The sequence below is a fragment of the Mauremys mutica genome, chromosome 12, assembly GCF_020497125.1.
Source record: "Mauremys mutica isolate MM-2020 ecotype Southern chromosome 12, ASM2049712v1, whole genome shotgun sequence".
NCBI classification, from domain to species: Eukaryota; Metazoa; Chordata; order Testudines; family Geoemydidae; genus Mauremys; species Mauremys mutica.
In genome coordinates this window covers 9,731,592-9,747,829 of record NC_059083.1, presented here as the reverse complement: position 1 = coordinate 9,747,829, position 16,238 = coordinate 9,731,592, and the positions used below count along the sequence as shown (strand labels likewise).

Sequence of the window (16,238 nt, the reverse complement as noted above, 5' to 3'; positions counted from 1 at the left end):
CTCAGGGTCTGACCTGCAGGCTGTTTGGCCCAGGTTGGGAGCTTCTGCACAGGACTGTGAGGCCCCCCAGGCTGCAGGGCAAGCGGTGACACAGCCTCTCCCTGGCTGGGATCGCACCCTGGAACGTTTGGTTCCCACACACTGGCTCACAGGGGGTTTTCCAGAGACGGAGACAGAACTTAGGACACTCAAAGGCTGAATTTAAACAGAGTCACAACCTCCATTTTGATTCAGACAGACAGGACCTGCTCTCAGCCGGGGAGGGGGGACCCCAACCCCGTAGGGAGGGCGGGGAAGGGTCACTGGCTACTAGACTCTCCCCTGGAAGAGGGATGATTTCTGGTGTCTTTAGTGTGGGGGACCTTTTCGTGATTTTTATACATTTTCTCCTTAATGCTTTTGACCTAGAATAAATAATCAGCCAAGAAAGGGCCGTGTTCTAGCTTATAACAGTGGGATCAGGATGGGCATTGTGCTCAGAGTGGAAGCAAAGCGCAGGCGCTGGCTTTTAGCCAGACTGGCTTGCTGGGGATATCGCAGTGTACGGAAGGGAGCTGTGCAGCTTCAAGTGCCCTGGTCAGGGAGCGGGATGAGGTCCCTGCCCAGAGACAGGGGGGGGCTGGAGACAAGTCCTGACCTGATGGAGGTGGGATAGAGATCCAGTTACTGTGACAGTCTCCCTGAGAGAAGGGTCACAGATCCCAGCATTAGGTAGGGTGACCAGATGTTCCAATTTTATAGGGACAGTCCTGATTTTTGGGTCTTTCCTTATATAGGCTCCTATTACCCTCCACCCCCGTCCCAATTTTTCACATTTGCTGTCTGGGCACCCAGCATTAGGGTAATTGATGACTAGGACTGGACAAACCCTGGAGACAGGCTAAGAAACAGGGAACCAGGCTGCAGCATGGAGGGGACTAGAACAAGGCTTTGTCACAGCTGGTCTCCAATTCTCTTGAGTTCACGAATCCCCTCCCACTGCTCCCTCCTCTCCCTTCGCAGGGGTATCAGGTTTACTGCAGATCCATTTTCTTGGTCTGCTGCAGCTTGACGTGGTGACAGTGAGGTCTTCATCCAGGCACACACAGTCTGCTCCTCCTTGTATTTCAAACCTGTAACCCAGAAGCAATTGAAGCTAGAGTCAGTGTGTGCCAGGCACAGACCAGGGGTGACACCCCAAGTCAGGGAGGGGAGCTGCTGCACTCACAGCCCCTCTGGATCCTCCTTCCTGCACCAGCACAAGGCCCCACTTGGGCAAGAAGGGATGTTAAAGCAGCTAGTGCGGCATTTCCAGAGCCTCTGATCAATGGGTGGGGGACAAAACTCACCAATGGTCAAATTTGGTCCCGTCGGCCCATTTCCAGACCTGGCCCGCGTCCTTCCGGAGGCCGATCCAGTGGTCCAGTCTGCCTTCGTATGGCAGCAGGGAACCCTTAGAAACCCAATAAAAGCATCAGCTGTGTTAGGCCCTGACTCTGCTGCTCCCCACCTTGGGCTGCAGGGGATTTCTAGAGGCCTCTTCCATGGTTACTGGGTGAAGGGATCAGATAAGTATTAACCCTTCACCCTCCCCCCTCCTCTTTTTTGGGGCTGTGGCACCTACTGGCTGAAGCAGAAATTGAGCTGTAAGGTCACTGTCCGCCCAGCAGCCCCTTCTCAGAGCACAGCAGGGCCAGGAGGGAGAGGGGGCTGCAGGGGGAGGGCAGACAGACCCCTGCCACCAGGGCAGGGAAGCTGAGGGGAAGAGGCCTAAAGCAGACCTCACCTGCAGCTGGATTCCCCCTGCCCCACCCATGAGGGAACCCTGGGGCGGGGCTGGGCTGAGCTGGGGGGGCAGGTTCTCACCCCCTGCAGCCCCAGGCAGCCCATTGGCCAGGAACTGACTGAGCCGGCCCAGCTCTGCACAGGACGAGTCTCCCACCTGGGCTCTGGCAGACGCAGGGTCAAGGGGCTGGAGCCCCAGGTCCAGCCAGGATTCAGCTGCCAGAACCGCACTGACTCTGGCTGCCCAGCCTGGGAGGCACCCGGGCTCCTCTCTGCAGGGCCGCCCAGAGGGGGGGGCAAGAGGGGCAATTTGCCCCAGGCCCCGCGTCCCGCAGGGGCCCCCACGAGTGTTTTCCGGAGCCCCTGGAGTGTTTCCCGTCTTCCCGCGGCTCCGGTTGAGCTCCCGCAGGCATGACTGTGGCAGGTCAACCGGAACCACGGGACCACGGCACCCGCCGCAGTCATGCCTGCGGCAGCTCCGCTCATCCCGGGCTCCGGAGCCGCGGGAAGACGCCCCCCAGGGAAAGGGCCGCCCCACGCGCCTGCTTGGCGCGCTGGAGTCTAGAGCCGCCCCTGAGCGGGGGCCCCCCGCCACCGAAGACCCCGGGCCCCCGGAATTCTCTGGGCGGCCCTACCTCTCTGCCCTACAGGGGCTGAGCCCAGCCTGACTCCAGCCCTGTCTGTGGTGCCAGCGATCGCTGGGCTTGGCACAAAGCATCTAACCGGCTTCTCACCAGCTCCTGCGGACTCTCAATCCCGGCCAGGGAGGCAGCGTGTGACGAGCAGAAGCTCTGGCTGTAGGTCCAGTTCCCTTCGGCCTTAGAAAAATAGTAACATTTCCTTTGGATCCGGATCCAGCCGTCCGGGCACCAGGGGGCAGCAGGGGGGCATGGAGGAGGCTGCTTAGATGTTACCACTAGAAAACACAAAGCACAAGGGGAGAGAGCGTCCCATCTCTCATCTCTGTGGAGAACGAGCAGGGACAGAAACAAGAACTGCCCGATGGGATCAGACTGATGGGAGAGACGGGCCAGTCTGAGAGTGGCCAGCAGCAGCTGCACCAGAGGCCACGGCCCAGCAACCCGACAAGCAGCGTGGCTGGAGTTTGTTATGACACACACACTGCGGCCGTGCCAGAGGCCAACCAGGCCACAGCCCCCATCGGGCTGGGGATGTACAGAGTGTGCAGCCAAGGGAGTGGGGAAGGTGAGAGCAAGGGAGGAGTGTGTCTGGCAGGGGCGCTGGAACTGGGGTGGTAACGGGGGGGCCATTCCCCTCCTCCCCCATGTTTTAACATGGGGGGCCCAGGCCTGCCCACTTGTTAACCTGGGCGTAGAGCCTCGGGCAGGCACGGTGCTGGCGGCGGCAGGGGCTGCGCTTCACGGCCGGGGAGCTGAGAGGGGATCAGCTCCCCCACCATGATGCGCAGCCCCTGTTAGCGACATCAGCCTCGTGGGGGGCTGAGCTGGGCCTTAGCTCCCCTCCTCCCACCAATGCCCCCGCCCCCCCATGCTCCTCTTCCCTTCTGAGTCCCCGACACCTGGCCAGGCCAGAAGCCAGAGCCGGGGTGTGGTAAGAGCCACCCAGGGAACCTGGGCTGCTGTGGGGAGCCCCAGACACTCCACCGGCCCTGGGGGGAAAGGAGTGGGGGAGGGGCCACAGTTCCTGCACGGATACTCTCCCTCCCCCCGCCCCCCCAGCAGGTCCCACGCTCCTGCTGCCCAGCACATGGATTCTCGTACAGGGCTAACGGCAGTGTCATGTGCTCAACCTTCCACAGCCACATCTACAGAGCTGGGCAGCTCAGTCCAGGAGGCAGCGCAGGGTGAACACCGAGCGGGTCATTTCTGTGACTGATCTCATGGGAGCAGGTACAATAGGCAGAGGCAGAATGTTAGAAGTTCAGAGCCCCCAAACCACCAGCAGGCGGCAGCAGAGAAGCTGCCAGACCTGCTGGTCCCCAGACACGGACACCTTGAAGACGAGGGGCCCTCAGATCCAACAGCCTCTCTGAGCGGGTTTCCCTCCTCACCCATCTCGTGTATCAAAGCCTCAGATCCCCTGGAACGCAGCCTGCAACGTGTGACTACACTGAGGGGAATGTGGGGGCAGTGAGAGCATCTCCTAGTAACCCCAGCGAGCAGCACCCAGACCCCTCGCCCAGCTGCTAAATCCTCCAGCGCCCCACTGATAACCCCACACCTTGCCGCACAATGGAGTGACTCTCACACTGAATGGAAATAGCCTGTAATCGCACATCCCGTACGCACCAACTGGCCAAGTTTAACGCCCCTGGGGAGCCTTCCCTTTGGAGATCCCTGACCCCGGGGGTTAAATTCTCAGCAGCACCACTGCAGAGATGGGGGCTTCCCCCGACAGCTGAATAAATCTCACACCAGCAATGCTGTAGCCCCTGCCAGCCCTGCTGTGGGGACAGCCAGGGGAAGGGCGGCAGGAAGATGAGGCCAGGCCTGTAACCTCAAAGCCCTGAGCTGCAGACAAGTTACGCTGCTCAGTGATGATCGGACACTGGATCCGTGTCAGTCCATCAATGCAAACAGGTGTGAAGAGAAAGTCTCTGAGTGTAAAAGGGAGCAACAGAGGGGCTGGAATTGGAAAAGAGCGACTGTCTTGTGTTCGCTGCCCTGGATGACTGGGGCTCAGGAGATCTGGATTCAGTTCTAAACTCTGCCAGACTCCCTGCCTGACCCAGGGCAAGTCCCTGAGGCCGGATCCACAAAGGGACGGAGGCGTTTGCCAACACTGAACTTTTACTAGTCTAGGAAACCCCTGGAACAACAATGGGACCCACAAGGCCTGAGCTGGGTGCCCAGGTGCCCACACAGTGAATGGGGGTGGGGAGCGGTGCCTAAAAACGGGCTCCACAACAGCCAGCTCGCTAGACAGGGGCTGCTCAAGCCAGCCAATAGGAGACAGTGACAAGGCCTGTGCCCTACGCCCTGCCCCTCTCAGAGCTCAGCCCCGGCTGCAGGGAGGGGCCCAGCCCTGCTAACAACCTGCAGCAGGGACCCCCCCCAGCCCTGGAGTCAGGTACCTAAGTCACTTCTTGGAGAGTGAGTGCAGCAGCAAGTGCCCAAATCCACTGAAAATGGCTGGGGGTGGTGGTGAGAAGACGACCTCCCTGATCACCTTTAACCCACTGGCAGGGCTCTCACCCCGACGTGAGACCCTGCTTCAGTCCCCTCTCCTGGTGAGCAGGGATTGGAGAACAGGGGGTCCCACAACTCAGGTGGGCGCCCTACTCACTAGATCACAGGGATTCTAACTCTCTGGCCCAATTAATATTTAATTATTCAATTAAATCAAAGTGGAACAACATCAGCAGGAAATACTGAGACCCCCCCACCCCTCCCCATCAGACTGTCCCACAGCTCAGTGGCTGGGCACTCCCGTGGGGTGGGCAACCCCAATTCAGATCCTGTCTCCCCTCAGACAGAGGGGACTGGAACTGGGGTCTCACATCCCAGGGAAGGGCCCTACCACTGGGGCAGGGTTAAGGGTGGGGGGGGTCTCCTTGTCCCCCACCTGTTTCACAGAGGCCAGCAGCCTAAGCACACCTGCCAGATCCCGCCCCACGGGTACAACAGGCCTCTGGGTGCCAAGGGCCAAGCAGCAGCACACGCCCAGAGGCAGAACAAGAAGCGCTGTGGGAACTTCTACAGCAAAAGTGTCGTCCCCAGGTGAGCTCAGGCGCCCCCCGGTTGGCAGATCACAGGGTGCCTGAAATGGGAACTTCGACCCTTTAGTGCCCTTTGTGGAACCAGCCCCGGTGCCTTGGCTCCCCCGCCACAAAACAAGGACAAGGACACATCCCTGCCTCACAGGGGTGTGCGGAGAAATCCGTTAGTGTCTGTGATACTCTCAGGTACGACAATGGAAGGGGGTGGGGGGCCATGAAAGAGCCTAGAGAGGCTCCTGTATGACCTGACTGCTAAAGCAGAGCGGCCGGGGAGAGATGAGGTGGAGCTGTGAGCCACGAAGGAAGAAAGCTCCACACCCAGAGACTGAATCATCGGGGGTTGGGAACTTACCTATCAAAGCTGCTACTAGGGCGATGATGACGACCATTGTAACCATGATTATGGCTCTGAAGGCAGCTGGACGATCCCATACTGCAGGTTTCCTGGAGCTGGAATTAGCTGGATGACCAAAACCTGTTAATCATAGAATATCAGGGTTGGAAGGGATCTCAGGAGATCATCTAGTCCAACCCCCTGCTAATATTTTTTTTTTGAAACTCCAGTTCCCTAATGCCCCCCTCAAGGATTGAACTCACAACCCTGGGTTTAGCAGGCCAATGCTCAAACCACTGAGCTATCCTGACTCAAATTAGAATTATTTGCCATCAGGCTCTGATCTGACACACACCAGATATTTATTTTGACGTCTTAAATGGTTCTGTCTCAGCGCTCGACACAAATATTAACTCAAACTCCCCTTCAGACTGCAAAGGAGAACATCACTCCCCAAAAAACCAGTTCAATTAATCCCCAGAAAGGACCCTGCAGAATTCAGAGGGATTCAGAGGAGGATGGAGGATGACCAGGGGCCTGGAAAATCCATGACAAGAGTTTGAAAAGCCTGGGATTGTTCACCATGGATGGAGGTGACTGAGAGGGGACAGGATAAACAGTCTAGGCAATAACAGATGGGGCAGAAGGCAAACTGGGAGCTTCTGGTGATAAAGCTGTGAACAGTCCCTGCACACCCTCTTGTGGCCTGGTGTGGTACTGTGGGTGCACCCCTCCTTAATTTCCCTTGATTGGCAGCAGTATGCTTAATGGGATGGGCCTGCCTTGATTACATCTGAGGCAGATGTAGCCAGTGATGAGCAGCCAAAATCTTAACAACCGGTTCCCTATAAAAAGTTCTGATTTAAGGGGGTCGGGGTGGGGGGAGACATACTCATGGGGCCGGGGGCCCCTGCAGGGCCTGGTCCAACTGCCCCACTTGCCCCCTCCCCTCTGGCCAGCCCTGGAGCTTGCAGCTGCCCCACCACCATCATGCCGGGCCACTCAAAAAGCAGCAGGACAACTCCTGAGCTCAGCTGAGCTGCCTAGCTGGTGCCGGCAGCTGGCCCCGCTGCAGCTGGGAGGAAGCAGGGGAGGGGCCCGGGGAGCCTCAGCCTCCCCAGCTGGGAATCCTGGGAGCAACAGGATGATTCGGCCTGCGGACTGGAGTTCTTTGCCCACCTCCTGGCCCTTTAACAACCGGTTCTCCACAGAGGTCTAATTTTAGCAACCGGTTCTTGAGAACCTGTGGGAACCGGCTCCAGCTCACCACTGGATGTAGCCTCCTGCCTGTCCCTTAAAGGGGTAGTTATCACTTTCCCTTTGTTCTCCCTGTCTTGTAACACAAGAGCAAGGGGTGTAACAATGATGCCCTTTGGTGGGACCCAACTGAGAGTGTCAATTCAGGACAAATTGCTCAGAACAGGGCAGTTACAGCCCCAGGCTGAGGTTCCTTTGCACACCAAGGCAAACCAAACCAGCCAAACAGAGAGGACTTTGGTCTTACCCCACTGGCTAATCACAAGTCACACAGGCAATTCCCTTAGACACTCCAGTTTCCCAGTATCCCCACCAGTGCCACTCATTATGGGGACAAATGATTATGGAAACCAATATCCCAGTAAAAGAAAAAAGGTTCTCCCGATCCCAAAGGACCAAGCCCCAGACCCAGGTCAATATACAAGTCAGATCTTACCCACAAATCACTGTCACCAATCCTTTAGCATCTAAAATCTAAAGGTTTATTCATAAAAGAAAATATAGATGAGACCTAGAATTGATTAAATGGAATCAATTACATACAGTAATGGTAACGTTCTTGGTTCAGGCTTGTAGCAGTGATGGAATAAACTGCAGGTTCAAATCAAGTCTCTGGATTACATCCACAGCTGGGATGGGACATTCAGTCCTTTGTTCAGAGCTTCAGTTTGTACAAAGTCCGTCCAGAGGTATGAAGCAGGAGGGAAGACAAGATGGAGGAGTTTCCAGGGCTTTTAATACTCTCTGCCTTGGAGGACATCTCTTTGTTCTTACTGTGGAAAATTCCAGCAGCAAGATGGCATCTGGAGTCACATGGGCAAGTCATATGTCCATGCACGACTCCTTTGCAGACTGAAGCCATTGTTTACATCAGGGGTTGGCAACCTTTCGGAAGTGGTGTGCTGAGTCTTCATTTGTTCACTCTAATTTAAGGTTTCCCGTGCCAGAAATACATTTTAACGTTTGTAGAAAGTCTCTTTCTATAAGTCTATAATATATAACTAAACTATTGTTGCATGTAAAGTATATAAGGTTCTTTAAATGTTTAAGAAGCTTCATTTAAAATTAATTTAAAACGCAGAGCCCCCTGGACCGGTGGCCAGGACCCAGGCAGTGTGAGTGCCACTGAAAATCAGCTCGCGTGCCGCCTTCGGCACATGTGCCATAGGTTGCCTAGCCCTGGTTTACGTGCTAGTTTGAACCGTTTCAGGAAAGCTCAGATGTGGATTGGCATTGCCCAAGGTTCACTGTCTCTTAAGTGTTTCTTGATTGGGCACTTACTGAGAATAGTCCCTTCTCAAGAGTTAGCGGACCAAATGTTTTACTGAGGCGTCTTAGAATCAAAACACCTTGATATACAAGTATGTAGCCAATATTTATAACTTCAACTACAAAAATTCACACACACAGATGGGTTATGATTTGCTGGTTATGATCATGCTTTCTATAGACACCTGACATGACACCCTTTGTACAATATTGGCTGCAAATATATAACAGTGGTTGCAACAATGATCTATATGGTCACAGGTTATGTCAGTAACGTCACAAGGGGATTGTGGCAGGGCAGGGGTAAATCCCTTGAATGCCCTGCTAAAATGCTGGCTAAAGCCCTAATGTCTGGTAGGGAGGCCAGGCAATCAGCAGAGAGCCCAGCTGCAGGCCTAGATGAGGGCTGGCTCACTGCTATGAGTTGAGTTAAGTAGCGACAGCTGGGCTGAGGAGGGCTATAAAAGCCCTGAGGAAAGCTCAGGCAGGAGGCTAGCCTGGGAGGGTTACATCTCTGTTGCCTCACCAAAGGAAAGGAGCCTCATGGGCCAGGAGACCCTGGGAGGGTCTGACTGGGGATAGCTGTTGTGGGGGAAGGGGAGATAACACTGTTGCACTGTAAATAAAGACACAAGGTTGAAGCACCGAAGGTGATGTGGGGACTCTATTTTAACCAGCCAACACAGGGCCCAGGCATGAGAGTGGAAACTTGTGTAGACCCTGTGACACTGGGGGCTCGTCCAGGATCCTCCTAGCCATCATCAATAGTGGCTGCCAGCATGGAGGAGACCCTAAAGTGGCTGGTGACCATGGTGCAAGAAATGCAACAGTCCCAACAGTCAGAACGACAGGCCCTGATGATATGGCAGGCAGACCCACAGCAGATACTCCAAGACGTTATCAGGGAACAGTCAGCGACCCAACAGATCCTCCAAAAGGTGGTGAGTCTAGCACTGGGGGACAGGACCAGGATGCCAGGGTGGAGCTCTGCAAGATGGGCCCCACAGATGACCCAGATGCATCCCTGGGGACTTTCGAATGGGTGGCTATGGTGGCTGGGAGTGGGTGACCTGGGCTCTGCAGCTAGGTGAAGCACCGAAGAAAGCCAACACAGGCATAGAGTGAAAACCTGTGCAGACCATGTGACAGGGATATTCAATTAGATTAAATAGTTGGGAAAGGAACTATTTTTTCCACCCAATGTATAATTAGACTGCAGAACTCACTGTCACAGGAAATTGATAAAAAGAATTTAGGAAAGTTAAAGGGATTGAGCATTTATATGGTTAACATGAAATATCCAGAGTTGCCATAATGAACAACCAAAGGTTGGCAGGAACATTGGAAGAGCACCTGTGTCCCAGGGAGTGTAAATCCAGGGAACCCCTGCTGGAGTTCAGTCTTAGCAAATCCTCTTCCCTAGTGCCCAGAGCCACATCTGAGGGCATGATACATTCACTGGCAAAACACAAATGAATGTGCTGTGGCCACAGGCAGCTACACCTGCTCCTGGCCATGCACGAAGGCAGGGCTCTGCATGGGTTATGAGTGCAAACACCTCAACTCACACACTGGAAGGACAAACAACCAGAAGGAAAGAGCAGTGACAGGAGCGACCCAGGGAGACGTGAGCCAAATGTTTTCAAGGGGGTAGAACGCGCACAGTCCTAAAAACCATACGTTCAACTGCCACACAAGAGAGCAAGTGCTGCACGAGCCGAGTCCATTGGAGCAATACAGCCCCTGCTGCATTGGGCAGGGATGGGGGAAGGAGGAGGAGGAAAGACAGCTACACCCACCCCTGAAAGGCATCTCCTCCCTCCAGCCTGTTCCTAGGCAGGGAAGCTCCAGTTACCTGGTTCTTCTCCACTCTTCAAGTCTATGGAGCTGTTAAGAGGCTGTCCAGGGGGATCTGCTTCCGCCCAGTTCCCCATCTCTCTTCTCAGGGAGGCAGCGGTGGATGCTGGACTCTGATCAGCTTGGAGCCAGTTGCAAGAAATGGCTCTACACAGCCATGGCAGACTCAGTTCCAGTCAGTGCAGTGTCCCTGGCTTTGGCTCCTCTCCCAGCTGACCTAGAATCTGCAATGACACAGTCAGGACAGCATAAGGGTCAGAGGGTTTGTTTGTGGTGTCCCATCCCCCATTCATCAGAACAAAAGCCCAGAGCACGAATAGTGCAGTAACCAACCCCCTCCGATGTCATCAGGCCCCTCATTGAAGATTCCCCATTTCCTCTCACTCCTCAATTCGGAGCTGGGCAGGAGAGGGAAAACACTGGATGTGGGGTGCAGGCAGGGATGTGCACATGCCTTTTATGTCTGGTGTGCCCTGGTACACAATGCAGAGCTGTGCGTAGTGCCTCCCCCTGCACTGGCAACTCTGGGAAGTTGGAGGGGGGCGAGTTTGAGATGCAGCTTTGGGAGGGGCACAGACACAGCACCTTGGAAGGACTCTAAGGGACACAGTCTTCCCCACCCCCCTGGTTGGATAAAAATCAGTGGTTTAAATTTTATTTAAATAAATACGGTTTTAAAAGAAACCAATTTAAAATTAAACTTGAAATAACAGTATGTTATGGCCTAAACTTATTATAATCCATTAAAATAACTTAAATTAGAAGGAATAATATTCCAGCAGAACATGTTTGCTGGTGAAGTCTTGAAGGAAGTCAGGCCACTGAACTGGTGCCAGTCACTGGCTACGCACCGGTGACAGTTTGCTAAAGCAGCTTTGGACAGCAGTAGCCTCTTGTGCAGGTACAGAGAGACCATTCTCTTCATTTCAGTTTATTCAAAAGGTAAGAAACCGATTGGGAGCTGAAAAAGCAGCAAAGCTTGTTTTGCTCTTCCAATCTATGGATGAAAACTAGGTGTGAGAAGGAGAGCTTTAGAGCCGTGGTTCTCAACCTGCAGGCCAATCAGCACACAGCTGCAGCTCATGTGACATCCTCAGGGCCATACAGGTAGTATTGGATGCTGCCCACAATGGTACATGGGCTGAGAGCCACTGCTCGAAAGTCTTAACGAACATGGAGCGGGAGCCACACAGGACTCAGGCATTGCACCACAGCTCCTAGCTTGTAGGCGGCTAGAAAATCCAAGAAACACCATAGTGATCCACAAAGCTGATTTAGGCCCACAGGCTCCTATCAAATGACTGGGGAGCCAACACGTTAGCTGGGGAGCCACTTAAGCCAACCAATGGGAGATGCTGACCAGTGGGGTGTGTCCTAACCTCTGCCCCTCTCTCAGCGATAGGCACCTAGATCCACACCACAGGGAGGCTATTGACTATAAAAGCCAGAGAAAGAGGAGATGCCACATTATATCTAGTCCAGTGGTTAGGTCATCACATGAGACGTCCAGATGAGTCACACGAGGCAACAATGCATATCCTCAAAGGCTAAAAAAGACACCTAGAGAACTTTTAGTCTCATAAACTTAGGTGCCAAGTGAGTTTAGGGGCCTATCAGGTTTGTCAGAAGTTTTGTGGATTGAAGCAGAGTCGATACTGGGATTTAGGCAATCAAGTACTTTTGCTAATCCCACCCCTGGTGACTAAAAACAATCAGTTCAATTCACTAACTACAGGTATTTGTTACCTTTTTATTTATTTATATCATCATAGCAGCTAGGATCCCTGATCATGGGCAGGATACATGACTTTAAGTAATCCGTTTTAAATGCCAAACATGTTTTGATAACCTTTCCCCCCCCTAACAAATCCAGCATATTTAAAGTATTTTTATTAAAAAAAATGTAAATGCTGAATTTAAGTTTAATTGAATTCTGAGTTCCATCCAAATAAAGCTTGACCAAAAACAAAAAAAAAATGCACAAAAATTAAAATTTGAAAATCTGAATACTTGTACATGTAGCTATATTATTTAAGCAATTAATGTGTCTAGATATAGTGCATCCTCCTGGTTAAGAAAAAATACCAAATTTACTGTAAAAGCTTTATTTAGATGTAGATCTAAAGATTTTAATGGTTATCAGCTTATGAGAATCAGCCTCCCTTTAAGAAAACTAAAAAGTAAAAATGGCAAATTAGATGAAAACTGTCTGTTTAAGTGGAGGTACCTACTTGCTGCGTTAAACCATGATTAACAGTGGAAATTTAAAATCTGGTTAATTTAAGTCAATCTGCCTTCATCCCTCCCATCCAAACACTGACAGATCTGAGGGTTGGAGATTTGCATGGGGCTGGTGGGTTTCACTCCCCCCCTGCACTGACAACTCTGGAAGTGGGATGGGGCGGCTCTGCATAGGGCAGGGGTGGTCTGTCATTTTTTGTCAAGGTCCAGTAAAGATCCAGATGCCAGATAAAATAATACCAAAAAACAACAACACCACCACCACCTGTAATGATAATAAGTAAATAAAAAGATTTCACAGTCCATTCAAAAGTGTCTGATTGGTCCGTGGTTCGCCTATTGACTATCCCGGTGTAGGGCTTGGAGGGACGTCAGCCCACCCCCACGCACTGACAGCTCTGGGGGCGAGGTGTGGGGGGGGCTCTGCGTGGGTTCGGGGGGAGGGGCAGACTCCCCCTCCCCGCACTGAGAGCTCTGGGACCAGGCGGGGTGGGGGGGGGGAGGGTTTGCGCTCCCGGTTACACACACCCAGGGCTACAGCTGCATGTCCTGCCCCGCGCTCACCTGCTCCTCCCCCTAGTCCCGGGCTGAGCTCCCCGCGGCCGCCGCAGGGGTCACTCGGCCGGGCCCGTGTTCCTCCGCGGGGAGCTCAGGGCGGTTCCCCTCCCACACCAAGAGCCACCATCGCTCCGGAAGTCCCGGTGCCCCGCGCAGAGCCCGTGTCCACTTTCCTTCCCCTCTGAGCTGCCGCCATGATTGGGGGGGGGGGGGGAGAATAGCGGCAACCCCCCTCCAGCCTCCGGTGGGGCCCTGCTCCCGCCCCCCCCCGAGGGAAACCGGCACCTGCGACAGATGCTGCAGCCCCAGCCCCGCTATCTCCGGCCGGCTGCGCTGCCAACCCACCAGCCGCCGAAGCCAAAGGTTTGGGTGGGGGAGGGGGCTGGGAGTAGCCGCGTCCCTGGAGCTGACTCAGCCCATCCCAGACCCGGCTCAGACACACGCGCGGCCCGGCCCGGCCCTCACCTGAGACCCGAGCCGGCCCTCACCTGAGACCCGAGCCGGCCCTCACCTGAGACCCGAGCCGGCGGCCTGAGGCCTGGCAGATCTGGAGCCTGCGCAGAACAACCACCGCCTGCGCACGCAGCCCCCAGGAAGTGACCCGCCCCAAAGCCCCTCCCACCCCCTTTCTGATTGGCTCCAAGTCAGAGCGGAGCCAATCGGCGCTCGTAGCGGAGTCCCCGCGCCAGGAAGGACGGTCCCGCCGTCGCTCCCACCAGGGAGAACCTGACCCGGGGGACAAGCCGGGGCCCGCACTGCGGGGTGCAGAACCCGCCTTCCCCGCCCCCCGCCTGCTGTCTATGCGCGCTGGGGAAAGGAGGCAGGTTGGAAAATGATCCCAGCTACACAGAGCTAATGGTGGGGGGTAAATGAGCTGTTACCGCTCAGGAAAGATCTTGGAGTCACTGAGTGGATGATTTCAAAGAACTAACTACACTGAGCAGCGGCCATCAAACCAGCTAACAGCCTGTTAGGAACGGGAGAGATATTTTCTGTCTTATCACAATGCCACTATATAAATCCAGGGCTCCCCCACACCTTCCGTACTGCATGCAACTCTGGCAGCTTCATCTCAAAAGTGATATTTTAGAACTGGAAATGGTACAGAGAAGGGTGACAAAAATGACTGGGGTGTGGAACAGCTTCCATATGAGGAGAGATTAAAAAGACTGGGATTGTTCAGCTTGGGAAAAAAAAAAGAAGAGACAACTCAGGGGGGCTATGACAGGGGTCTATAAAATCCTGAATGTTAGAGAAAACCTATTATTTACCCCTTTGCATAATACTAGAACCAGAGGTCACGCAATGACATTACAGGCAGCAAGTTAAAAACAAATCTAAGGAACTACTTCACACAACGCATAGTCAACCTGTGGAACTCATTGCCAGGGGAGATTGTGAAGGCCAACACTATAACTGGGTTCAAAAAAGAGTTAGATACATTCATGGAGGATGGGTCCATCAATGGCCATCAGCCAAGATGGTCGGGGCACAGCCCCATGCTGGGTGTCCCTAAGCCTCTGACTGCTGGATGCTGGGACTGAACAGGTCATTCAATAATTGCCCTGTTCTGTTCATTCCCTCTAAAGCATCTAGCAACAGCCACACTCTGAAGACAGGATACAGGGCTGTGCGGACCGTTGGTCTGACCCAGTTTGGCCATTCGTACGTTCATCAGCAAACTCAGCACAAGGAGCACAGAGTCTCCCTGTACCAGGCTGCTACATTTCAACTAAAGCCAAAGAAACTAAAGGTGTCAGTTCACTAGCAGAGACTGAGGAAGGTCCAGGTGCAGTAGTGCCCAGCCACAGATTCCCCAACAAGCAGAGGGGAAGCCCCGTAACAATGACGACACTCAACACTGACCCCCCCCCCCCCCCCAATAACAGAACAAAAAACTCTGAAACGAGCCAACCAACCAGTTCAAAAAAGTCAAAACGTGCCCCACGCAGAGTTTTACCTCAAAAGGGAAGAGTGCAGGAGACTCCATGAAGACCACTAAGGGTCTAACTATTGATTTTACATGGAAGGTGCATAGACACCACAATGAAGAGTGTCAGTACAGAACAGTAAAGTGAGACAGGCAGTTCTCCTTCTGGGGAGGGAAACAGAGACAAAGGAAAACACTGATTCCCACAGAGGATGCTCAGATACTGCGGAGGATGGGCAGCACAGACAGGTGCTAGTCACACCACTTAGCTAGCACACAGATCCCACGGGGACGGTGGGTACAATAACCTGAACACAGTTTGATGCCACCACCTTGCAAAGCACCATAAAACTGTGCATCAAAGTAATCCACACAGCCACAAGTTCTCAGTGAATGGGTTCTGGAAGAGGCCCTTACCTGGCCTGGCATCCGGTGAGCCTGTTCCTCAGTTTAACTCTGGCCATGCCTCAGTTTCCCCTCAGCAGTTGGGTAATAAATTCCGTGTAGCTCTCCACAGTCACCATGCCAACAAGTGTCCTCCCTCTTCTGGGATAAGTGAGAATCCAAACAAAACAACACAAGCCCTTCACCCTTCCTGGGCCACAGTCCTCGTCCCAGCGTCTCCCTTTGGTTGCAGGGTTGACAAAGGTCCATAATTCCCACTCCAGGGTCTGTGCACCACTTTCTTCTCATGATGCAATGGAATGAAGAGGGCAAGGAGATGGTGCACTCGTCCCCTCCTGCCACATGCAGAGTCCTTTACTGGAGTGGTCTTGATGGGAGGGGCTCCCCATCAGGAGGTTTTGGGGTTAACACCCCTTTGAGATGAAAAAAAAAAAACAGTCTGAGGTAATCACATGACTCCAGGAGCCAGGGGTCTAGTCTGAGTCGATAATGTGGCCCTGATCAATCCCACTCACAAACAGACTCGCTCCTGCTCTCTCATTACTTGGACAGATGCAGGGTTATCACCATGACAGGTTTATAACCTTTTTCCATACCAGGGACCCCAACCCTTGAGACCTGCTGTCTAGCTGGGACCCCGCTCTCAAGTAGGGAGGTACCAATGCAGCTGTTTGACAGCCGTTCACAACCCTCCTAGGCTGAGAACACCTGAACCCTACGACCAGCTGTATCTTCACACCGTGCTCACAGCTACTCATGGAGAGAGGAGCCCACAGCCAGAGAACCTCCTTCCAGCTGGGGGCTTCCTCTCCATCTACTAGGCAGACTCACTGCTGGGATCAAACTGAAACAGCCCTCCAGATTTTGGGTTAAACGCCTAAATACCATTGAAGATCTAGGCCTTGCTCCCTCCCAGCTCTGGG

General features: G+C 53.6%; 2 protein-coding genes across 2 annotated transcripts in view; both read right to left on the bottom strand.

The window, feature by feature from the left end:
- LOC123345648 (protein S100-A16-like) overlaps positions 1–16,238 on the bottom strand; it is a 643,389-nt gene that overhangs the window by 521,252 nt on the left and 105,899 nt on the right. The gene's annotated exons all lie outside the window — the stretch shown is intronic.
- Positions 1,298–15,636, bottom strand: LOC123345646 (C-type lectin domain family 2 member D-like). Its single transcript, XM_044982640.1, has 5 exons — positions 15,328–15,636; positions 10,180–10,405; positions 5,817–5,933; positions 2,499–2,680; positions 1,298–1,432 (listed from the first exon to the last, which is right to left on the bottom strand). Exons 2-5 carry the CDS (start codon positions 10,256–10,258, stop codon positions 1,325–1,327), a joined length of 486 nt encoding a protein of 161 aa, XP_044838575.1. The 5' UTR covers positions 10,259–10,405; positions 15,328–15,636; the 3' UTR covers positions 1,298–1,324.